Genomic DNA, 24,927 nt, shown 5'->3' with positions numbered 1-24,927 from the left:
GATGACAGGACCTATCTGCTCTTAGAAGCTGGGTGGAGGCGCTTTATCTAATTACTCATAGCACTGGTCACCTGGTGAAAAGTGGTGGTAAGAGCCACTGTGTTGCATGGGTGTTCGGAGGAAGGTGGATGTACGTAGAGTATTTCTTATAGCATCTGGCAGTTCTTAATAATCGGTAACCATTACTGATTTACTAAATGTTATCACAGATCATTTTATTTTTTCTTTTAAACTCCATGACACCTTTGCCAATTATTGTCCCAGAAAATGTTCTTACTGTCTTTATTCCCAGGGCAACGGTGTCAGGACATGGTTACCCAAGAGCTGCTTTAGTTTAAATAATACCATCAAAGAACTAGTCCATTAAATCTGAAAGGAGTTAACGTTGGGTTGGATCCATTTTATCTTTGTTATTATTTTCCTTTTCTTAATTGCAAAATCAGTACAAACTTGATGAGAAAGAGGAAAAGATTTTGGAAAACACAGATTAAATTTTTATCAACAAAAATAATAGCCTGTGCTCATTAGAAATCTCCCTTTTCCCCCCAAGCATTTTAATAAGACATCATCTGCAAACCTGGAATAAACTGTTTCAATTTCACTGTGTATGTTCAAATGATTCCAACCTGTTTTCTGTGTTATCTATTTTCCCATTTTTTCCTCTGTGCTCCATATTCTGCTCTTTTAGCTTAATATCATATAAGTAATTTTGTTTTTTTACTTAGTTTTCCATGTAATCAGTATTAATGGTTGCATGGTAGTTCCTCATTTTGAAGTATCCTGAGGTCCTACTGGGCCAGCTGGCTCAGATGATAAAGAATCTGCCTGCAATGCAGGAGACCTGGGTTTGATACCTGGGTCAAGAAGATCCCCTAGAAAAGGTAATGGCAACCCACTCCAGTATTCTTGCCTGGAGAACTCCATGGACAGAGGAGCCCGGCAGGCTACAGTCCATGGGGCTGCAAAGAGTTGGAAACTACTGAGCGGCTAACGCTGCTACTACTTTAGATGGCTCAGGCTGCTATAAAGTTGCCAAAGCCTGGGTGCCTTAAATAGCAGACATTTCTTTCTCACTCCAGGGGCCAGGAAGTCCAGGAGGAGGTGCTGGCAGGTTCTGTTCTCGGCAAGGACCCACCTCCTGGTTGTAGATGCCACCTTTTCATCGTGTCCTCGTGTGAGAGAGAGGATTGAGCTCTCTGTCTCTTCTCAGTTCAGTTCAGTAGCTCAGTCATGTCCGACTCTTGGCGACCCCATGAATCACAGCACGCCAGGCCTCCCTGTCCATCACCAACTCCCAGAGTTCACTCAAACTCACCTCCATCGAGTCGGTGATGCCATCCAGCCATCTCATCCTCTGTCGTCCCCTTCTCCTCCTGCCTCCAGTCCCTCCCAGCATCAGAGTCTTTTCCAATGAGTCAACTCTTTACATGAGGTGGCCAAAGTACTGGAGTTTCAGTTTTAGCATCTTTCCTTCCAAAGAACACCCAGGACTGATCTCCTTCAGAATGGACTGGTTGGATCTCCTTGTAGTCCAAGGGATTCTCAAGAGTCTTCTCCAACACCACAGTTCAAAAGTATCAATTCTCCGGTGCTCAGCTTTCTTCACAGTCCAACTCTCACATCCATACATGACTACTAGAGAAACCATAGCCTTGACTAGACGGACCTTAGTCAGCAAAGTAATATCTCTGCTTTTGAATATGCTATCTAGGTTGGTCATAACTTTCCTTCCAAGGAGTAAATGTCTTTTAATTTCATGGTTGCAGTCACCATCTGCAGTGATTTTGGAGCCCCCCAAAATAAAGTCTGACACTGTTTCCACTGTTTCCCTATCTATTTCCCGTGAAGTGATGGGACCAGATGCCATGATCTTCGTTTTCTGAATGTTGAGCTTTAAGCCAACTTTTTCACTCTCCTCTTTCACTTTCATCAAGAGGCTTTTGAGTTCCTCTTCACTTTCTGCCTTAAGGGTGGTGTCATCTGCATATCTGAGGTTATTGATATTTCTCTGGGCAATCTTGATTCCAGCTTGTGCTTCCTCCAGCCCAGCGTTTCTCACGATGTACTCTGCATAGAAGTTAAATAAGCAGGGTGACAATATACAGCCTGATGTACTCCTTTTCGTATTGGGAACCAGTCTGTTGTTCCATGTCCAGTTCTAACTGTTGCTTCCTGACCTGCATATACAGTTACTTTTAGCCTCTTTATTTTCTTTGTATTTTGTAGCTCTAAGAGACATTGGTCTAGGTGCGAGCATTGCAGAACTACAGTGAAGGGTCCCAGGTCCCAGCCTGTCTCAGTAAGGCTTCCCATGACAAATGAACCAATTCCACCACACTCCGGCCAGCAGTAAATGTTAGAGCTTGTTAAATTTTTTACTATATCAGGTAGACATAACATGATATCTTATGAATAGTTGTATCTTTTATTTCTAAAGATAATCACACTGTTATACATGTGATTTCCCTCTGTCCAGACTGCTCGTAGGTATAACCGCCCATGCCTCTTTTATTAGCAAAAATTCATTTCAGGGATTTGGTGAAAATATCCACAGAGAAATTTCCTATCAGTGCTGGGAGGCTTTGCTGGTGTGAGAAACGTGCAGCCTGCGCGGCTAGAGATCTGCTCCGTGTGAGCTGTGAGCCAGGCCTCTGGCCAAGGCCACCTCTGTCTTTGCTTTCGTTTCTGATGCTGGTCTGATGGCCCAGCCTGATGGAGCTGAGCCCCAGCCATCTGGAGTCAGTGAGGAATTACTGCTGAGGGTCACCCCCGGGGGTCATGTCGCCCTCCACACCCCCAACCTCTGCCTCTTGCCTGAAGAAGTAAAGGGTTGGGTTTCACTGTAATGCGACCCAGAGATGAAAAGTGCTGCTGAGGCTAAAACCCTAGAGGGACAGCTGACAAAGAAAGAAGCATCCTTCTCGCTGAAGGCTGGTGAGCCCAGGACTGTGGCGGACGGGCCCCCGCAGTGCCAGGAGGGTGTCCGCTCCAGGGAGGGACAGCCCCTGACCCCAGGATTTGGCCACACAGGGATTCGATGGACAGTGGCACAGGAAGGCCATTGAACAATTATGACCAGGTCAGTCGCAGCCTAGAATTTACTCTTTATTCTGCTGTGAACTCTGGGTTTTTAGATATATTTTTACTTTTTGCTGCTCCATTGATGCAGGTGAATGTAATTTTTTTTAAAGCATGTATTCATGTAAATGGTAGTGTCTTTTCTAGGATACACAGGGGATGCCAGAGATTTTTGAATCAAGAAAGAACATTTGTCTTCTGTCACGCATGCTTTCCTTGATGGGGATGAGAGAATTAAGCAGTAGTATAATAAATATATATATGTAAGAGACAAACTGATTTAGAATTGATAGAATTAAAGTCACTTTCATACTACGTCTCCATTGTCCTAGATTCACAGAAAAATTAAAAAGCAGTAGAGAGAGAATTGTAGTTCGACTATGGGTCAGGAGGAATGGTTTAACCAATACTGTTCTAGACGAAAAGGTAAGAATACCTCATTAGGATATAAAGCCAGAACAGATTCAGAATCAGCAGACGAAGGAGGACTAAATGGGGAAGACCACAATGAACTGTTAGTGAAGTAGCGTGGCTTGGATCACCAGGTATCATTCTGTAACATTTGTGAAATTCCATTTCATTCCTTTCCCAAAATGAAAGAGAAGAATAATTCCTGTTCATTTTCCTATAGTCAAAATGATTTATTTTTCTAAAACCTGGATTACAGAAATAACATTGAGAGTTTGAGTTATTGGCAACTAAAACCATTTATCCTATAAATGTCAGAATATGTAAAACATACAGTGTTACTGAAAGTATTTTTTTTTTTTTTTGTAAATAGATTATTAACTCAAAGTGAAGTGAAGTGAAGTCGCTCAGTTGTGTCCGACTCTTTGCAACCCCATGGACTGTAGCCTACCAGGCTCCTCCCTCCATGCGATTCTCCAGGCAAGAGTACTGGAGTGGGTTGCCATTTCCTTCTCCAATTGACTTGAAAGTGACTGCCAAAGGCTAAATGATGTTCTGGTTTCATATGTTTTAAAATATTTTTAATAAATACTTTTTCACATAATGAACTTTCATTTACTGCCCATGTCCAGCATATTTAAAAACCAGGCCTTATAGATATTAACATTTATCACCCACCCACTCCAGTGTTCTTGCCTGGAGAATCCCAGGGACGGGGGACCCTGATGGGCTGCTGTCTATGGGGTTGCACAGTCGGACACGACTGAAGCGACTTAGCAGCAGCAGCAGCAGAAGTATGTTCACTTGTCATCGTCACAGCTTATTGGAAATATTTCTTGTATTCTCGAGTATGTCTGTGTCCTAAATCCATAATGCTAGTCATCCACTACATTTATAGCTTTCTTTCACTAGCTCCTACTTCTACTTACTTCTAGTTGTCTCTTTCCCAAAAACAAACAAGCAACAGTAATCAAACCTTAAAAATAAAAAATACTATACTAATGGCTTCCCCTTCTCCTTTTTTTAAAGTTATCTTCTCTACTAAGCATATTAACTTAATCTTAAAAGCAAGTAGGATGCCGGTTGATATATATATGGAATTTTCATTGTTATCTTGGAAAATAACTACACCCATTGTAATAGAGAACAAAAAGGATTTTAAAAAATGTTGACGCTCAATCATTCTAATGTTCTACTATTAATTTCCTACTAGTTTTAGTTCTCTGCTACATTAATATTATATTGAAATAGATAAAAAGATAGATAGATAGAAATAGATTGAATAGAACATATTCAATCTATTGAAATAGATTCAATAGATTGAATATGTTTGGGGGTTGTATTTTGAGTATGAATTTTAAATATGTATGAATAAAATATTTAGAACTGTGATGTTTTACTGTATTAAAGAATATAATTATGGAAATGTTTGATTAATGGGCAAAAATAATCAAATAATCTCAAATAGTATAAATAAATTATCTTGCTCTAACTTTAAATCAAAGGTCACCAATTCTCAATATAAAAGTTTAGTAGTATTTTTGTAAAAATAAAATTACTATTCAGTTCAGTTCAGTTCAGTCGCTCAGTCATGTCTGACTCTTTGTGACTCCCTGAATCGCAGTACGCCAGGCCTCCCTGTCCATCACCATCTCCTGGAATTCACTCAAACTCACGTCCATCGAGTCGGTGATGCCATCTAGCCATCTCATCCACTGTCGTCCCCATTTCCTCCTGCCCTCAATCCCTCCCAGCATCAGAGTCTTTTCCATTGAGTCAACTCTTCGCATGAGGTAGCCAAAGTACTGGAGTTTCAGCTTTAGCATCATAAAATTACTATTAAAGTACATATATTTACCTTTAACAAAAGACATTTCATGGTGGGGAAGAGGGTTGCTGCCTTACATGATGTATCTCTGCACTATTTAATTTTTTTTCAATGAGAATGTGTTCTTTTATTACTTATTTGATTTCTTTAAAATTTTAAATTAAGTCATATGATTCCATTACAGAGACTTTAGGAAATAAAGAAAAATGTTTTCTAATCCTTTCTAATTCCCCTCAGCCCATCGTTAATACTTAGCATTTTGGTCTTTTTCAATTTAAATAAATGCTCACCCTTCTTTTTACAATTTCAGGAAATTAAATGAAGTTGGCAGATTAAATTAAATGTATATGCATTAATTGATATTTTCCCATAATGTCCTTCCAACAGTTTGTTTGGACCAGAACCCCCAGCTCTTGTGTCAGTGACAGTGGACATGTGTTGTCCATGTAACTTAAGAAAATCAGATTCAAACTGAAAAAACCACAGCATTAAAAACAAATATATATATAAATAGAACTGAGCAGAGTGTTTCTAATTACGTCATTTATTCCACATCAGTTCAGTTCAGTTCAGTCGCTCAGTCATGTCCGACTCTTGGCGACCCCATGAATCGCAGCACGCCAGGCCTCCCTGTCCATCACCAACTCCCTGAGTTCACTCAGACTCATGTCCATCGAGTCAGTGATGCCACCCAGCCATCTCATCCTTTGTCGTCCCCTTCTCCTCCTGCCCACAATCGCTCCCAGCATCAGAGTCTTCTCCAATGAGTCAACTCTTCACATGAGGTGGCCAAAGTACTGGAGTTTCAGCTTTAACATCATTCCTTCCAAAGAAATCCCAGGACTGATCTCCTTCAGAATGGACTGGTTGGATCTCCTTGCAGTCCAAGGGACTCTCAAGAGTCTTCAACACCACAGTTCAAAAGTATCAATTCTCCGGTGCTCAGCTTTCTTCACAGTCCAACTCTCACATCCATACATGACTACTGGAAAAACAGTAGCCTTGACTAGACAGACCTTTGTTGGCAAAGTAATATCTCTGCTTTTGAATATGCTATCTAGGTTGGTCATAACTTTTCTTCCAAGGAGTAAGCGTCTTTTAATTTCATGGCTGCAGTCACCATCTGCAGTGATTTTGGAGCCCCCCAAAATAAAGTCTGACACTGTTTCCACTGTTTCCCCATCTATTTCCCATGAAGTGATGGGACCAGATGCCATGATCTTCGTTTTCTGAATGTTGAGCTTTAACATTGCATGATTTAAAAATCAAGTTAAAGTAAAACCACCCTTGTAATTTTATGTGCATCCCATGTCCTAGGTTCCACCTTCGCAGTGTTGCTTAACTTGGGTGTAAAGGTGAAGTTTTTATTTATGTTCCTAAGGTGAACAGAAGAGGTTACTTTATTCCTAATCTGAAGAGAAGAAGTTACTTTATGCCTTTGCACACACCTGTCTTTTATGGGGCTAAGGGGGATGTTTAATTCTGAAAGATGAGCAGTGACGTGACTAAGTGCCCCTTCTGATGGATGCTGCTGCTGTGTATTCTGCCTTCTTGCCCCGCCAAAGGCTTCTCTCCCCAGTGGCCTCCTTCTCCCTGCCTGTGGGGCTCAAATGTCTCAGGGTCTCTGATTATTAATAATGAATGAAGATTCTATTTTACATGGTAGTAAATTGTACGTCTTTTACAGGGTAGTATTATACACGGTAGTGTATATATCAGTCCACTTTCTCAAATAGATGGCTAGTGGGAAGATGCTAGCACAGAGCCTGGCACTCTGTGATGACCTAGAGGGGTGGGTGGGAGGGAGAACTAAGAGGGAAGGGATATATATATATGTGTGTGTGTATATATATATATATATATATATATAGTTATTACTGATTCACATTGTTATATGGCAGAAAACAACATGATATTGTAAAGCAATTATCTTCCAATTAAAAATAAAAAGAAATGACATAAGATGGTAATTCTAATTAAAAGTGATAAATGAGAGAAATAAATGGTAAATAAAAGGTAACTACAAATATAAAAAAAATAATAGTTAGTGAGGATTGTTAGTGTGTGTTCAGATGCGAAGCTGCCTTGAAGTGTGTGTGTTCAGCCACGTCTGACTCTTGGCGGTCCCATGGACAGTAGCCCGCCAGGCTTCTCTATCCATGGGATTTTCCAAGCAAGAATACTGGAGTGGGGTGCCATTGCCTTTTCCAGGGAATCTTCCCAATATCCTGCATCTCTTGTGTCTCCAGCTTTGGCAGGCAGATTCTATACCACGAGCGCCACCTGGGAAGCTGCCTAACATGTAACCTCTTGCACACTATACCCTTTGCTGATTCCTCTTTCTAAAAATACACAGCCAAAACCCCAGTAAACTCCATTTAAGCACAGCAGTCTTGCATTCATGTTTCGGGAAGGGTGCAGATTGTGAGTGATGCTCCTGAAATCCACTTAACGTGGGCTTTCAGAATGGCTGTCTTGGAAATAGTCATGGCTTAGAGTGAGCTACAAAGACTCTGAATGGGATCAGGGACCTTTACTGTAAGCAGTTTGTCTTTCCCTTTCTCCCCAAGCAGGATTTTTCTGCACTGGCGGTGGAACTCGTTCAGTATGCCATATGGCAGGCCTTGCATTTAGGGTACGTTATTCTGATTTACTTCTCCCAAGACTTTGTTGTGAAAAGTTTTGAACATACAGTAAAACTGAAAGGATTGAACTCTGTATGTCCATATACCCACCACCGAAATTCTACCATTAACACTGTCTGAAATTACTCTCATTTCTATCCATCTCTCTGTTCTTCTGTCCATCTATCAATCTGTTATTATTAATGCATCTCAAATTAAGTTGGAAATATCTGTACTTTTCACCCTCAAATACTTTTGTATTCATTTTATTCGCTATAGTTTAATATTGTTTATAATTTTTAGATAAAATTTATATAAAGAAAATGTACATAGCTTCATTGGACTATTTGATAAGTTTTGACAAAAACCAGCACCTGTGTACTGAAAAGGTCACCAAGATATAGAACCATGCCCAAACGATTTCCTGGTGCTCCTTTTCTGGTAAACTTCATGCCCACCCTCAGGAACCACTGTTCTGATGTTTTCCCCACCATAGATCAGAACAGCATATAAATGGGATCGTTTTATGAAGCCATTCTTTCATTCAGCAGTGTGTTTTTAGATTCCGATCAGTCATTTCATGGATCAGTTTATTCCTTTTGATTGCTGAGTAGTCACTATACTGTGGGAGTTATTTATTGAATTCCTTTTGATGAACACCTTTACAGTTTGAGAATGCCATGAATGGCACTTAACATAAACATTATTGGATATATTTTTAGACATATTTTCTTGGGTAAATATCTAAGAATAGAATAAGGGAGTCATAGGATAGGTGTGTACTTATCGTAAGGAACCACTAGACGTGTTTCCAAAGTGGTTGTACAATTTTAGACGCAACCAATAAGGTATGAGTGTTCTGGTTTCTCCATATCCTCACCAAGTATTGTCAGTCTGTTTAAATTTTACTGACTTTTGTGGGATTGTAGTGGTGTTTAATTTTCATTTCCCTGATGGCTAATGATATTGAGCTTTTTGAATCTCTTCTGCTATTCAAATCTTTGCTTGTTTTTAATGGATTGTTTGTCCTTTATTACCAGGTTAGAGGAGTTCTTCCTGTTTTCTGAATACTATTCATTTTTTGGGTGTATGTTTTGCGAATATTTTTTTCCAGTATATAACTTGCCTACACATTGTCAAATGGTAAATAGTTTTTAAATGGTAGATCAACCTTCTGATGAGTATAAGTTTTAAATTTTGTTGAAGTCTAATTAGTAATTTTTTCCTTTTATGTTTATTACTTTCTGTGTCCCATCTAAGAAAGCTTTGCCTACTCTGAAGTCATAAAAATGTCCTCCTGTAATATTTTTTCCTAGAAGCGCTACGGTTTTAACCTTTATGTTTAAATCCATGATCCATTTCAAAGTAATTTTTGTGTGTGGTGAGAAGTAGGAGTCAGAGTCCCTTTTTATTTAATGATGTCCAGTTGTCCCAGCACGATTTATTGAAAAAATTTTTGCTTTTCTCATTGTGTTGGCACCCTTATCAAAAATTAATTGGATGTACAAGTATGAGTCTATTTCCCAACAGAAAGTTGAGAAACTATTCTGTTCCACAGACAAATCTGTATATACTAGTAGCACACTGCTTTGATTATTATGCAGTTTTATGTAAGACTTGAAATCAAGTAGTGTAGATCCTCCAACTCTTATTTTTCAAGATTATCTGGGGTAACTCCTTTGAATTTTTGAACAAATTTGAGGATCAGGTTGTCAATTTTATCCCTGTCAAATCCTATTGGAATTATGGTTGGGATTATATTGAATCTATAGATAAAACTGGAGAGAATTGAGACTTAATAATATTGATTGTTTTAATCCATGAACATGAGATGTCTTTCCATTTGTATAGGTCTTATTTAACTTCTCTCAGCAATGTTTATCGTTTTCAGGGTATAGATCTTATCCATCATTTTAAAAATTTATTTCTAAACATGTAATTTTTATCCTATTGTAAATAGATTTTGAAAAAAAACTTTGTTCCAAATGTTAGCTGCTGTAATGTGATTTGCTTTTGTGATGTGAATGTTTGGAAGGCAACCTTCCTCATCATTTACATTTTTACATGAAAAAAGAGCCTGTTTTTTCATCTCTTCAAAGAGATGGAGTGGGGTTAGCCCCAGCCTAAGAGCTGGTGAACCAAACACCAGTCACGGTTTGCCTCTTACAAGCTGTGTGAACTTGGCCAAGACTGATTTTCGAATTCTGTCCTCATTTCTGCTGCCACTTAACACAATCAAAATGTAACTACTCATTCATTGCAGTCTTTTCTATGGTAGAGACAGAACTTTAGACTGTGCATTTGCAAATCTAGTAGGAACCTTGAATTTTCTTCCCAGAGAGATGTGCGCACACACACACACACATACATGCACAATTTTCTGTGCAACTTTAGGCTGTGCAGGAAGTCTCTGAAGCCTTCTGGGATCTACAGACTGCTAATTATAAAGCCATTCTAGAGTGGGAGCTCCAAGGGCTAACTGGTTTCATGTCTGTGTCTTCAGACCCAGCAAGTATGGAGTAAGGGCTGCCATTCTAAATCCCATGCCCTTTGTGGCATTTTCCAGGCAGAGAGGGTCTAGATTTCCACATGCTCAGGTTTTGACTTGCCTTTCTTCCTCCACGGGATACCGTATCCCTCTGAGGGACATAGCAGTGGGGCAGTTGGTGGTGGTGTTGGTGAGGCCAGACTGCCAGGCAGCTGCCCTGGGGGACTTGAACCCGCTCTCCGGGCATTGTCTCACTCCAGAATCTTCCAGCCTCCTCCCTCCCCCCACCTTCACCTCTGGCTCCATGCAGGAAGTGCCTCCACAGGGGGCAGGTGCTGAAGTTGGCTGTGCTGCGTGAGAGTGGCAGCATTTCAGAGCAACCCTCTCTGGCTAAAGCACATCCTGCTCTTCTGGCTGGTGGTTCCCATAAGCAGCACTGGCGGTGGAGATGATGTCGTGTGTGTGCCTCTGTTCACCCAGGTGCTGGGGACATGGGCAGCAAACTCTCCATGCCAGGTGGTGAGCCCATAGTGCAGAGCCTCAGGACGGAAGGCATTCATGCTGCATACAGGCGAGGAGACGTCAGCAGAGCCCAGCATCTGCTCCGAGAAGCTTGTGACGAGAGCACATCCCAGCTGGAAAAGGTACGGTCTATGCCAGCCCTTCTTGCCAGAACTTGGGACCCTGGTTGAGTGAAGGTTACCACGAAAATTATTTTCTTGTTATCATTATAATAATGGGGATATTTCCTGGGTTCTGAATACCTTGTTTCTCATGTAAACCTCCTGGTGTCAGTGCTTTCGAGTGGACTGCTCAGCTTGTCAGGTAAGCACGCTGCACCATCATTCCCAGGGGCAGGAAGGGGTCACAGAAAGGAAAAGGACAAAATTGACAATCGAGGGTTTAACCTAATACAGTCTTTTATACTTTCTTCCACTATAAAATAGCACATGTGCAAACTGAAAAATTTAAAAACATATAAAAGTAAAGGGAAAAAGAACCAAAATTAATCATCCAAACAATCCCACTGAGCATTTTTGGTATACTCTGTTCCGAGTTGCTGATCTGAACATTCGTTTTTTGTTTTTATTGTTTCTAATATAGATACAGTCTTACTCATGTATAGTTTTGCATACTGCTTTCTCTTACCTAATATTATATGAACCATTTTCTGTATGACTGTAGGTTCCTTATGTGCACCACCCTCAGTGGATACATGACATTTCATCTGGTAGAGACACTCTCATTTATCTGGCTGTTCCTTTTGGTTAGATATTTGGATTGTTTCTAATTGTTATTACTTTAAATAATACTATACTGAATGTTTTTTGCCTAATCGTTTTCTTATTGTCAGCTATTTTCTTCACTTAGGTAGATTTGTGAAAATTGAGAATGTGGGTAAGAGCCTTTTTAAAATTTTGAAACATATGCCAAACTTTTTCCAAAAGCTTGTAGAGATCAACCCTCTTGCTGGCCTACAGCTTGGGAAGATCATTGCCATGTTCTGGTCCTTGTGGGAAATTCTTGTTGGCTGTAAACCAAGAGAGCACTTTATTGATGTTTTGTGTGCAATACTTTGATTAGCACAGGTTTAAGGTCTTCATTTAATTAACAGTTGGAAATAGCTCAGTTACTAAACCTCCAGCCTGTTCTCAAAGTTGTAAGATAATTTTTTTGGGGAAATGGTCAAGTTCAGTGTGCTTGATAATTATTGAGAAGAGAGCATTTTTGGAAAATTCTCCAAGCAAGGCTTCAGCAGTATGTGAACCAAGAACTTCCAGATGTCCAAGCTGGATTTAGACAAGGCAGAGGAACCAGAGATCAAATTGCCAACATCTGTTGGATCATAGAAAAAGCAAGAGAATTCCAGAAAAACATCTTCCTCATTGACTATGCCAAAGTCTTTGACTGTGTGGATCACAGCAAACTGGAAAATTCTTAAAAACATGGGAATAATAGACCACCTGACCTGCCTCCTGAGAAATCAGTATGTAGGTCAAGAAGTAATAGTTAGCACTGAACATGGAACAACAGACTGGTTCCAAATCAGGAAAAGGAGTACGTCAAGGCTGTATATTGTCACCCTGCTTATTTAACTTATATTGCAGAGTACATCATTAGAAACACTGGGCTGGATGAAGCACAGGCTGAAATCTAGATTGCCAGGAGAAATGTCAATAACCTCAGATATGCAGATGATACCACGCTTATGGCTGAAAGTGAAGAGGAACTGAAGAGCCTTTTGATGTATGTGAAAGAGGAGAGTGAAAAAGTTTGCTTTAAACTTAACATTCAAAAAACTAAAGTTATGGCATCTGGTCCCAGCACTTCATGGCAAATACATGGGGAAACAGTGGAAACAGTGACAGACTATTTTCTTGGGCTCCAAAATCACTGCAGATGGTGACTGTAGCCATGAAATTAAAAGACACTTGCTCCTTGGAAGAAAAGTTATGACCAACCTAGAGACATCAAAAGGTAGAGACATTACTTTGCCAACAAAGGTCCGTCTAGTCAAAGCTATGGTTTTTCCAGTAGTCATGTATGGATGTGAGAGTTGGACTGTGAAGAAAGCTGAGTGCTGAAGAACTGATGCTTTTGAACTGTGGTGTTGGAGAAGACTCTTGAGAGTCCCTTGGACTGCAAGGAGATCAAACCATTCAATTCAAAAAGCAGTAAGTCCTGATTTATTCATTGGAAAGACTGATATTGAACTGAAGCTCCAATACTGTGGCCACCTGATGCGAAGAATTGACTCATTGGAAATGACCTGATGCTGGGAAAGATTGAAGGCAGGAGAGGAGAAGGGGACAATAGAGGATGAGATGCTTGGATGGCATGACCAACTCAATGGACATGAGTTTGAGCAAGCTCCAGGAGTTGGTGATAGACAGGGAAGTCTGACGTGCTGCAGTCCATGAGGTCACAAATAGTCGGATGTAACTGAGTGACTGAACTGAACTGAGCATTTTTGATTCCTCCCATTATGAATTAACAGTAGATGTGGTCAAAACCTCTCTTCTTATGGGAGAACTGGAGCAGGTCAAAGTTGTTGGCCCACCGTTTGTGGCCTGGGGATTGTAAGCGGGGACTCAGGAAGCAACAGTCCAAAGTGTTACCCACAGAGCAGTCGCACTGCCTGGGACCTTTTCCCAAATGGAACTCCAGACTGCCGTCACACAGAACTTCCCATTGAACCTGCACCTCTGGCATCTCCTGCATTGGCAGGCAGTTTCTTTACCACTAGCACCACCTGGGAAGGCATGTTTAAGTCCAGACGTCAGCAAATTCAGTTTCATGGTGTATATACTATTGCTCTCCTCTGCTGTTTCTTTTTTTCCCCCTTTTACTTTGTATTGAAAGTAGACCAGATAATTCTCTAATAAATATTTGTATTGTTAATTTGTATATGATGAGGAGATACATATATATATATATATATAAAACTATATAATATAATTTGTTAACAAATCTGAACCTGAGACGAAAGTGAAAACTTTTGTCAGAACAATGATGCTATTCCAAAGAAATAGAATATGAGACACTTAGAAGGTCAAGTTTTCTAGAAGTAGCATTAAAAAACTAAACAAAAACAGGTAAACTTTTCTTAATTCTTAATTTTTAAAATTATGATAGTATTATAACACATTTACAGAAGACTTGAAAAATGCAGAACAAAGTTACATATAGTTCTACTATGTATTACAATTTTTTAAGAGGATAAATTAAGGTTTTTAGTTGGAATTTCAAAATAAATCAAACCCTCAAAAGTTAATAGAATAACTGGACATGAAAGTAGAAGGATATAGTAGACCTGAGAAGCACTGTGAATCAAGTCAACATTATTAAGATGTATACAGTGGTCACACAACTCAGGGTACAAGTTCTATTGAAGTTGCCACAGACCATAAACCAGGAGATGCTGGAACATATCCAGGGATATAAAACAAAGGGCAAAACTTTCATGGTCAAAGGTATTGAAGTTATACAGAGTCTGTTCTCTTATCACTGTGCACTTATGTTAGAAATCAGTATCAAAAGATATTTGAAAATAACCCACATATGTTCAAGTGTAATGTGACAGTTACCAAGAGACTTAGCCATTGAAAACCTCAAGAAGGTTAAAAGACAGAGAAAACACAGAAGATGATTGCAGAGAAGAAAGAATTGAAATGAGAAGCTAACATCAAAATGAGAAATTAGCATCAAGGATACTTTAAAAACTCCATGTATTTGGAAAATAAATGTCCACTTTTAAATGACGGGTGTATCTAAGAAACCATAACAAGGAAAATTAGAAAATATTTGTAACAGTTTAAAAATGAAAGGAAAATTTATCAGAACCTGTTACATGTAGCTGAAACCACTCAATGCAACTAAATACAATGTGCAATCTTGGAAACACATAATGAACAGTGAAGGGTCTCCTGTGGAGGTGTGGGTCAGCAGAGGCATTGGCAGCAGCAGTTCTGGGAGGTGCCCCTTGGCAAGCGAGCCCTCTTGGAAGTGGTTATTAACCCTGCCATAGAGCCTATAAACTCCAGGGCTGAGTCACCTCAGGCCAAACAGCTAATAGGGAGGGAGCCCCACCCATCAGCAGATTACAGTGTTACTGAGCATGACCCTGCCCACCAGGACAAGACACAGTTTTTCCCCATACCAGTCCTTCCCAACAGCCTCATCCACCAGAGGACAGACAGAAGAAGCAAGAAGAACTACAATCCCAGAGGCTCCAAAACATAAACCGCAGCCACAGAAATTTAATTAAAATGAAAAGGCAGATGATTACCTCCCAGATAAAAGAACAAGATAAAACCTCAGAAAAACAACTACATGGTGGAGATAGGCAACATTCCAGAAAAAGAATTCAAAATAATAATAGCACAGATGATTTCAGTTCAGTTGTTCAGTCGTGTCCAACTCTTTGTGACCCCATGGACTGCAGCACACCAGGCATCCCTGTCCATCACCAACTCCCGGAGCTTGCTCAAACTCATGTCCATCGAGTCAGTGATGCTCCTGCCTTTAATCTTTCCCAGCATCAGGGTCTTTTCAAATGAGTCAGTTCTTTGCATCAGGTGGCCAAAGTATTGAAGTTTCAGCTTCAGCATCAGTCCTTCCAGTGAACACCCAGGACTGATCTCCTTTAGGATGAACTGGTTGGATCTCCTTGCAGTCCAGGGGACTCTCAAGCCCTTATCCAGCACCACAGTTCAAAAGCATCAATTCTTCAGCACTCAGCTTTCCTTATAGTCCAAATCTCACATCCATACATGACTCCTGGAAAAACCATAGCCTTGACTAGAAGGACCTTTTTTGGCAAAGTAATATCTCTGCTTTTAAATATGCTGTCTAGGTTGGTCATAACTTTTCTTCCGAGGAGCAAGTGTCTTAATTTCATGGCTGCCGTCACCATCTCCAGTGATTTTGGAGCCACCTAAAATAAAGTCTGTCACTGTTTCCTCATCTATTTGCCATGAAGTTAAGGGACCTGATGCCAATGATCTTAGTTTTCTGAATGTTGAGCTTTAAGCCAACTTTTTCACTCTCCTCTTTCACTTTCATCAAGAGTCTCTTTAGTTCTCCTTTGCTTTCTGACATAAGGGTGGTGTCATCTGTGTATCTGAGTTTATTGATATTTCTCCTGGCAATCTTGATTCCAGCTTGTGCTTCATCCAGCCCAGCATTTCACATGATATACTCTACATATAAGTTAAATAAGCAGAGTGACAATATACAACCTTGCTTGACGTACTGCTTTTCCTGTTTGGAGCCAATCTGTTGTTCCGTGTCCAGGGCTAACTGTTGCTTCTTGACCTGCATACAGATTTATCAGGAGGGAGGTCAGGTGGTCTGGTATTCCCATCTTTTTAAGAATTTTCCACAGTTTATTGTGATCTACAAGTCAAAGGCTTTGGTGTAGTCAATGAAGCAGAAGTAGTTTTTCTGGAACTCTCTGCTTTTTCAATGATCCAACAGATGTTGGCAATTTGATCCAGTTGATTTAGGATCTCGGAAAAAGAATGGAGAAGATGCAAGAAACATTTAACAAAGGCCTAGAAGAACTAAAGAACAAACAAACAGAGGTGAACAATACCCTAGAAGGAATCAACAGCAGAATCACAGGTAGAATGGATAAGTGACCTGGAAGAGAGAGTAATGGAAATTACGGCTGTAAAATAAAATGTAGAAAAAAGAATGAAAAAAAATGAAGACAGCCTAAGAATGTTCTGGAAAACATTAAGTGTACCAACATTTGCATTATAGGGGTCCCAGAAGGAGAAGAGAGAGAGAAAGGACCCAAGAAAGTATTTGAAGAGGTAAGAGCTGAAAACTTCCCTAACATGGGAAAAGAAATAGTCAACCAAGTCTAAGAAGCACGGAGTCCCAGGCAGGATAAACCCAAGAAGGAACACACTGAGACACATATTAAATAGTAATCAAACTGACAAAAATTAAAGACAAAGATAAATATTAGAAGCAACAAGGAAAAAATGACAAATAACATACAGGGGAATTCTCATCTGATTATCAGCTAATTTCTGAACAGAAACTCTGCAAGCTGGAAATGAATGGCACAATATATTTAAAGTGATGAAAGGGAAGAACCTACAACCAAGAATACTCTACCCAGCAACACCTCATTCAGATTTGATGTCAAAATCAGGTTGTACAGACAAGCGAAAGTTAAGAGAATTCAGCACCACCAAACCAGCTTTACAATAAATGCTACAGGAACTTCTCTAGGCAGGAAACACAAAAGAAGGAAAATGCCTACAAAGAATAAATCCAAAGCAATTAAGAAAGTGGTAATAGAATCATACATATCAAACTTAACTGAAATGTAAATAGATTAAATGCATCAACCAAAAGACATGGACTGGCTGGGTGGATGAAAACATGTGCATATATGTACTTCCATGTACCACATCACTCTGCTTAATGCCTCAAATTGTAATTATTTTATACTGTTAGGTTAATCATGTTTCCATTATGGCTTGCAATTATAATTATCTTTTATTTTTAGTCTGACTATTAATGTGAAAACTGATGAACATCTTTTACTATTGTGATTATATAACTATTAATAGTATTCTAATACAATTCTGAAAATGTAAAGAAATATCATCTTGTAAGAAAATAGGAAATTAACCTGTGATACAATATTGTTAACTAAAGCAAAGATATTGGTCAAATTTCACAAAACAGGTAAACTTTAATTCTCTGTTTTATTTAAGTAGAATATATTAAAGATGATCATTTCAACATGTAATTAATATAAAAATTATTGACAAGATTGTTTTTGTTTTTCAGTCAGCAAGTCGTGTCTGACTCTTTGCAACCCCATGGACTGTAGCACACCAGGCTTCCCTGTCCTTCACTATCTCTCAGAGCTGGCTCAAACTCAAATCTCTTGGGTTGGTGATACTGTCTAAGTCATTTAACCATCTGCTGCCTCCTTTTCCTTTTGCCTTCAATCTTTCCAGCATCAGGGTCTTTTGCAATGAGTTGGCTCTTTGCATCAGGTGGCCAAAGTATTGGAGCTTCAGCTATATCATCAGTCCTTCCAGTGATTATTCGAGACTGATTTCCTTTAGGATGGACTGGTTTGATCTCTTTGCAGTCCAAGGGACTCTCAAGAGTCTTCTCCAGCACCACAATTTGAAAGCATCAATTCTTCAGTGCTCAACGTTCTTTATGGTCCAACTCTCACATCCATACATGACTACTGGAAAAGCCATAGCTTTGACTATATGGACCTTTGTCAGCAAAATATGTCTCTGCTTTTTAATACGCTGTCTAGGTTTGTCATAGCTTTCCTTCCAAGGGACAAGTGTGTTTTAATTTTCTTTGTTGCAGTTAGTATCCACTGTGATTTTAGAGCCCCAGAAAATATTGACAAGATAGTTTACCGTTTTTGTAATAAGTCTTTGAAATCACCTGGAAAAGACCCTGATGCTGGGAAAGACTGAAAGTAGGAGGAGAAGGGGACAACAGAGGAAGAGATAGTTGGATGGCATCACTGACTCGATGGACATGAGTTTGAGCAAGCTCCAGGAGTTGGTGATGGACAGGGAAGCTCAGCATGCTGCTTAGGGTCGCAAAGAGTCAGACGCGACTGAGCAACTGAACTGAACTTTGAAATCACATATGATTTTATATTTTCAGCACATCTCACTTTGCATGAGCCATGTTTCAAGCCTTAACAGCCACACGTGACTGGTCCTGCCGTCCTGGGCAGCACAGTCCCAGACTTGCCCGTGGGCTTGGTAAACCTTTAGAGTCGATTTTCCTGGCAGTTCCCAACAGCACTCTTCTTGCTGACGTCTTGTCCCTGCCCTGTTTTAACCAGAGCCAGCTCCTGAGTATCTCTGCAGCCCATGGTGACCTGGAGACCGTCCGGTATCTTCTCACTGAGAGGCTGGTGGAGCTACGGACGGAGCCCACCGACGACAACCCCGCCGTGGTGGCAGCACAGTTTGGGCACACTGATGTCGTTCAGGAGCTACTCGAGTCTTTGCCAGGTAAAGAGGCTTTGCTTCCCTGGTGGCTCAGACGGTAAAGCACCCACCTGCAGTGCGCGATACTCGAGTTCGATCCCTGGGGTGGGAAGATCCCCTGGAGAAGGAAATGGCTACCCACTCCAGTACTCTTGCCTGGAAAATCTCACAGACAGAGGAGCCTGGTGGGCTACCGTCCATGGGGTTGCAAAGAGTCAGACACGACTGAGCCACTTCACTCATTTTGCCAAGTAAGTCCCAGGGTGTGAGTTCTTCACCCCTGCTCAGGGACCCTCTTTTTGAAAAAATACTCATTTCCTTATTTGTTTGGCTTCATTGAGTCTTGGCTGTGGCACGAAGGATCCCCGTTGCTGCACGCAAGCTTCTATCCAGCTGTGGCGCACCGGCTCAGCTGCCCCACAGCATGTGGGGTTAGTTCCCCAAACAGGGATTGAACCAGCGTCCTCTGCATTGGAAGGCGGATTCTTAACCACTGGACCACCAGGGAAGTCCTTCAGGGACCCTCTTTTCCTAGGAAGCAGACAGACATTGGCAGGGGTTGGGGGGCTGCACTCCAAAATGTTTATGTCCTCACACTGTTTACTGATCCAGATCCAGAAATCTGGGGGTATTCTTTAAAGCAGTTTTAGGTTTAAAGAAAAATTGTTGAGCAAGTACCAAGAATTCTCATATACCACCCTCCACAGTTTCCCTGTTATTGATGTTTTGTATGAGAATGGTACAGTTGTTAAAACTGATGAACGAACCACTATTGATGCGTTATTACCAATGGGAGCTCATAGTTTGTACTAGGGTTGTATATTCTATGACTGTTAACAAATGTGTAATGACGTATATGGACCATTACTGTATCAGGCAGAATAATTTCACTGCCCTCCTGTTCCACCTGTTCATCTCTTTCTCAGCTCCCGGCAACCACCGCTCTCTTTACTGTCTTCATAGTTTTGCCTTTTCCAGAATGACATATAGTTGAGCCTTTTCAGATAGGCTACTTTCACTTAGCAGTATGCATTCCAGTTTCCTCCATGTCCTTTCATGACTTGAGAGCTCACACACACACACACACACACACACACACACACATATTTTATCACTGGATAATATTACATTGTCTGGATGTTCCTTGCTATGTTGCTTTCTTAATAACAAATAATTTTTTCCTCTGGTAGACTCAGGCATCCTGGTCTCCTTTGATTCCCTGTAATGGCCTTGGATCTGTTACAGTTATTGCTACAGCTATAGGCTGAGGCATTGTCTTAGCAGTGGGCTTTGGGAGTTAGAATGTTGCAAGGGAGTCGGGCCAGCTTCACTGGTGTGTGACTGTCACACAGGGCCCCATACTTAGAAGGGCCCCACACTTGGTTTGTGAGCATGCCTGCTAAGTCACTTCAGTTGTGTCCAACTCTTTGCAGTCCTATGACTGTAGTCTGCCAGGCTCCCCTGTCTGTGGGATTCTCCAGGCAAGAATACTGGAGTGGGTTGCCATGCCTTCCTCCAAGGGATCTTCCCAACCCAGGGATTGAACCCATGTCTCTAAGGTCTCCTGCATTGGCAAACATATTCTTTACCAGTAGCGCCACCTGGGAAGCCCACTACACTCTGCAGTTACCCTCTTGAAATTTGTAATAATTTTTAAACAAGGGACCCCATTTTAAGTTTTACATGGGACCCCACAAATTATGAAATGGCAGCCCACTCCAGGATCCTTGCTTGGAAAATCCCACAGACAGAGGAGCCTGACGGGCTTCAGGCTATAGGGTTGCAACGGGTCGGACATGACTGAGCAACTAACACACACACACACACACACACACACACACACACAAACACACCACAGATTATGCAGTAGTACTGTTAAGGGCTTCCCTAATAGTTCACTTGGTAAAGAATCTGCCTGCAATGCAGGAGACGCCGGTTCGATTCCTGAGTCGGGAAGATCCTCTGGAGAAGGAATAGGCTACCCACTCCAGTATTCTTGGGCTTCCCTTATAGCTCAGCTGGTAAAGAATCTTCATGCAGTGCTGGAGAACTGGGTTTGATCCCTGGGTTGGGAAGATCCCCTGGAGAAGGGAAAGGCTATACACTCCAGTATTCTGGCCTGGAGAATTCCATGGGCTGTATAGTCCATGGGGTTGCAAAGAGTCAGACATGACTGAATGACTTTCACTTTTCACTTTTTTTTTTTTTTTACTGTTAAGGGAGTGTCTGACTATGTCCTTTGAGGTAGATTTGTGCTCAGATTTGGTTCCAGGCTGGCATGCCCCTCATATGCCTGGAGGAAGAATGAGTTTATGAACAGAAATCAGGGCACTGTTAGGGCCCATAGACACAGATTGGGTCACGCAAGGTATAGGAAGACAGAGAGGAGCCCCTGAGGTACCAGTGGCTGATTCTTTCTCCTCAGGAATCCCCATGAGTAGCTCTGTTCTTGCCCCAAAGAGTCTATGCCAGCTGACTCACTCATTGGAAAGCTTCCATTTATTGAGCGTTTGCCAAGTACTGGACACACTGCAGAACCTGAAAGACACAGAGGCTTTTTAAAAAGGTGGGCCCAGCCCTTTAGTAGCTCCTGGTCCAGCAGAGGAAACTGAGGCAGAAAAAAGTAACTGTGTGGTGTAACCATGCAGAAGGTGAAATGTCTGCACAGTCGTTTGTGACCATACATCAGGGGCTGGTCTTGTCTGCGTGCAGGCTGGGGTCTTCAGAAGGAGTCGACATCTCAACTGGGCTTTGCAGACTGAATAGGTGTTTACGTGGTAGACAAGCAAGGGAAGAGCCTGGTTTGCCGGCTTTTGCAGAGTGGGGAGCTTGGCTGGACCTGAGTATGTTGGAGCTGAGCATGGTTTTCAGCAGCTCCTGGGGTGTCCTGTCTTTAATTCCACTCGGGACAGAGCTAGTGGGACTGAAAGAGTTCAGGGCACTGTGCTGAGCCCTGTGGGGGTGCAGAGATGGGCAGAACAGTGTCTGTCCTCTGGGAATTCCCAGCCTGTAGGGAGGGTGGCCCTTGTCAGGAGTAAGGTAAGGTAAGAGGCAGCTGGAGAACAAGGGCGGGTCCAAGAAGAGGAGGGACAAGAGGTCCATGGTGGGTGGGTACATCACAGTGTAATTATGAACATCACTTGAAGGACATCATTATGTAATTCCTGGTCTTGTAGCTCAGCAGGGCTGACGAGAAATAGGAGGTGGAAAGATGGAAACCAAAATGGGGCTCTTTGAGCTGGATTGGGGCCTCAAAGAATACACACAGGGGTTTGTATAGTTAAGATAGTACCCTTTGGTTTCGGGTAAAGCAGAACTTAAGGCTTGACTTTGCCTTTACCAACTGTTGGACCTTCAGCAAGTTCCCAACTGTCCCTGAGCTTTGGTCTCCTCATATTAAAATGATGACTGTGAAATACAGGGCCTGCCTCCTGAGACTGACATACTCCATCCTCAGCAGAAGTTAGCGTGACAACCACATTTCTCACAGTTGGATATCTGGTCGTAACAGAGTTAGGGATAATTTGTTTTCTGCTCATGTACCTCCTCCTTTGTTTTTTTTTTTTTTCTTGCAGCATTTTATTTTTTTTTTATTTTTTTATTTTTTTTTTTATTTTTTAAATTTTAAAATCTTTTAGTCATCAATTGAGGGCAAAGAAGGGATATTTATTTAGCACCCGCTGCACCCCAGACATGATGCCAGGTACCTTGTGTACTGAGTTTTAATTCTTGCCTTCTCTTCCTCACCCCATTTCCTGGTCAGTTTCCTATGACACAGAGAGAGACACTCTCTCCAGGCTCCAGAGCACTTTGATTCCTGAGAACTCTCCACCTCTGGAAATGAGTGTTATGATGCAATTGGGAAGTGTCCACGTGGGGGATGAGATCATTTTTCCATGGCAGCCAGATCCAAAAGACCTTGCATTACTTTGAACTTGAAGATACTGTGACATTTCAGCCCATGCTGTCCCTGTTCAGTGTGTTATTTCATCCTGGAATTAAGAAGGCAGTTCTTTTAGGGAGCAGTTCTCTTAAGTTTAAGGCTGATCTGTTTCTTCATCAAAGTATTTTTTAACTTATGAAAGTGGTGTATGTGTATTACAGATAATTTGGGAAAGCAGAAAGTGTTGTTACTCTAAGAACATGATGACATACCACAGTGAGTTATATCAGGCACTTGTCAGATGTTGCGACAGTTTATTGAGTCAAGTACTTGACATACACAATGTCATTTAATCCCCACATTAAACTTGGAAGACAGGGTGTTCCTCTTCCCGTTTTACTTATGGTTAAACTGAGCCACAGAGAGGATAAGGAATTTGCCCCAGATGACACAGCTGAAATATTTTAATCCTAAGTCACCTGTCTCCAAAACCTGTGTCCCTGTGTGTGACGCTGCTCCAGGGCTGTGGTCAGGGCTGGGGATGAGGCAGAGCATAAGGCCATCTCACCACCCTACCACCTGGAGAGAACTCCGCAGCTCTGAGGGAGGGTGGTCCTCCCTAGTCTTACTCCCACGCAGCTTTCATCACGGCCTCACTGCGTGTGCTGTTCCGAACGCTGCTTTTCCCCAGCGGGTGTTATTTGACGGGCCGGTGGGTTTATGGTGATGTGGGGAGATGGCATATGCAGTTCAGAGGGGCTGTTCCATAGACACTGTCAACTGGACATAAGCGACTTCCAGCTGGAAACAGGGCCGTGGCTGGAGGGGATTTCAGAGCAGGAACAGCCGCCCTCTCTCTGTCCTGTCATCCGTGCAGGTCCCTGCAGCCCCCAGCGGCTCTTGAACTGGATGCTGGCCTTGGCCTGCCAGCAGGGGCACCTGGCAGTGGTGAAGCTCCTGGTCCTGACCTACGGGGCCGACCCGGAGAGCTATGCAGTCAGGAAGAACGAGTTCCCTGTCATCGTGCGCCTGCCGCTGTACGCGGCCATCAAGTCAGGTGGGTCCCCGTCAGGCCGCAAGAGGCTTTGTGCTGTAGAGACGCGGGCCTGCCCTTCACACTCGCCTTCTGCTCTCCAACGTCCTGTGTGGAGTTTTGCAGCTCTGTTCTTGGCTGCTTCTTCAAAAGATCTGCGTCCTTCTTCCTTCCCCTGATTCCCTCCTGCGAGGGGTTCATCGCCAGGGACCAACCACGGCAAACGCGACTCTCCTCGGAGGTGCTGCAGAGGGCAAAGCCCCACAGAAGTGTTCTCACTGATGGGCACCTGTGGAGTCAAAGGAGGCAACAGAAACGTTCATGCCCCTTATATTTTCGTTTCACGTGCATGTCTGGCCTTTTGGATGACCGTGATACACTTTGCATCCCGAATGCCCTGAGCACTCTGCTTTCTGTCCTGTAGGGAATGAAGATATTGCCATATTCCTGATTCGGCATGGAGCCTTTTTCTGCTCCTACATTCTACTGGACAGTCCTGACCCCAGCAAACATCTCCTCAGGAAGTATTTTGTTGAAGCAAGCGCCTTGCCCAGCAGTTGTCCGGGAAAAATGGTGAGTAGTCTTTGTCTGTGGATGGATGGATAAGGAAGAGGTGGTGTTTACATACAGCGGATTATTCTTCAACCATGAGAAAGAAGGACATGGTTCCATTTGTAACAATGTGGATGGACTTTGAAGACGTTATGCCAAGTGAAAGAAGCCAGACAGAGAAAGATAAGCACTGTATGTTTTTACTTATAGGTGGAAACTAAAAATGCCAAACCATGGAAACAGTAGATGGTTTGACAAGGCCTGAGGGGTGGGGCACATGGGAAGATGTTGGTCATGTAGCTGGAGTGTTGGTCAGTTCAGCCATATGATAAATAAGCCCTGGAGAGCTAATGTGTAGCACTGTGATTGCAGCTAACAACACTATTATATACATGAAAGTTTCTGAGAGAATAAAGCATAAATGTTCTCACCACAAAACAGAAATAGTAATTAAGTGGGCTGGTACAGGTGTTAGCTAAGGCTACAGTAGTAACCGTTTTACAATATATAAATGTATTAGATCAACACGTCA

General features: G+C 41.8%; 1 protein-coding gene across 5 annotated transcripts in view; it reads left to right on the top strand.

The window, feature by feature from the left end:
* LRRK1 (leucine rich repeat kinase 1) overlaps window positions 1–24,927 on the top strand; it is a 141,399-nt gene that overhangs the window by 34,138 nt on the left and 82,334 nt on the right. For all 5 annotated transcript variants that reach the window (XM_018066303.1, XM_018066302.1, XM_018066304.1 and 2 more), the window contains 4 exons: window positions 10,907–11,070; window positions 18,780–18,951; window positions 23,688–23,867; window positions 24,268–24,416. In XM_018066303.1, coding sequence (XP_017921792.1) covers window positions 10,907–11,070; window positions 18,780–18,951; window positions 23,688–23,867; window positions 24,268–24,416 — 665 coding nt within the window. The remainder of the gene's footprint in view (window positions 1–10,906; window positions 11,071–18,779; window positions 18,952–23,687; window positions 23,868–24,267; window positions 24,417–24,927) is intronic.

Source organism: Capra hircus, chromosome 21 (assembly GCF_001704415.2).
Source record: "Capra hircus breed San Clemente chromosome 21, ASM170441v1, whole genome shotgun sequence".
Taxonomy (NCBI): domain Eukaryota; kingdom Metazoa; phylum Chordata; class Mammalia; order Artiodactyla; family Bovidae; genus Capra; species Capra hircus.
Note: the sequence above shows the minus strand (reverse complement) of the source record. Positions and strands in the feature narration are given on the sequence as shown.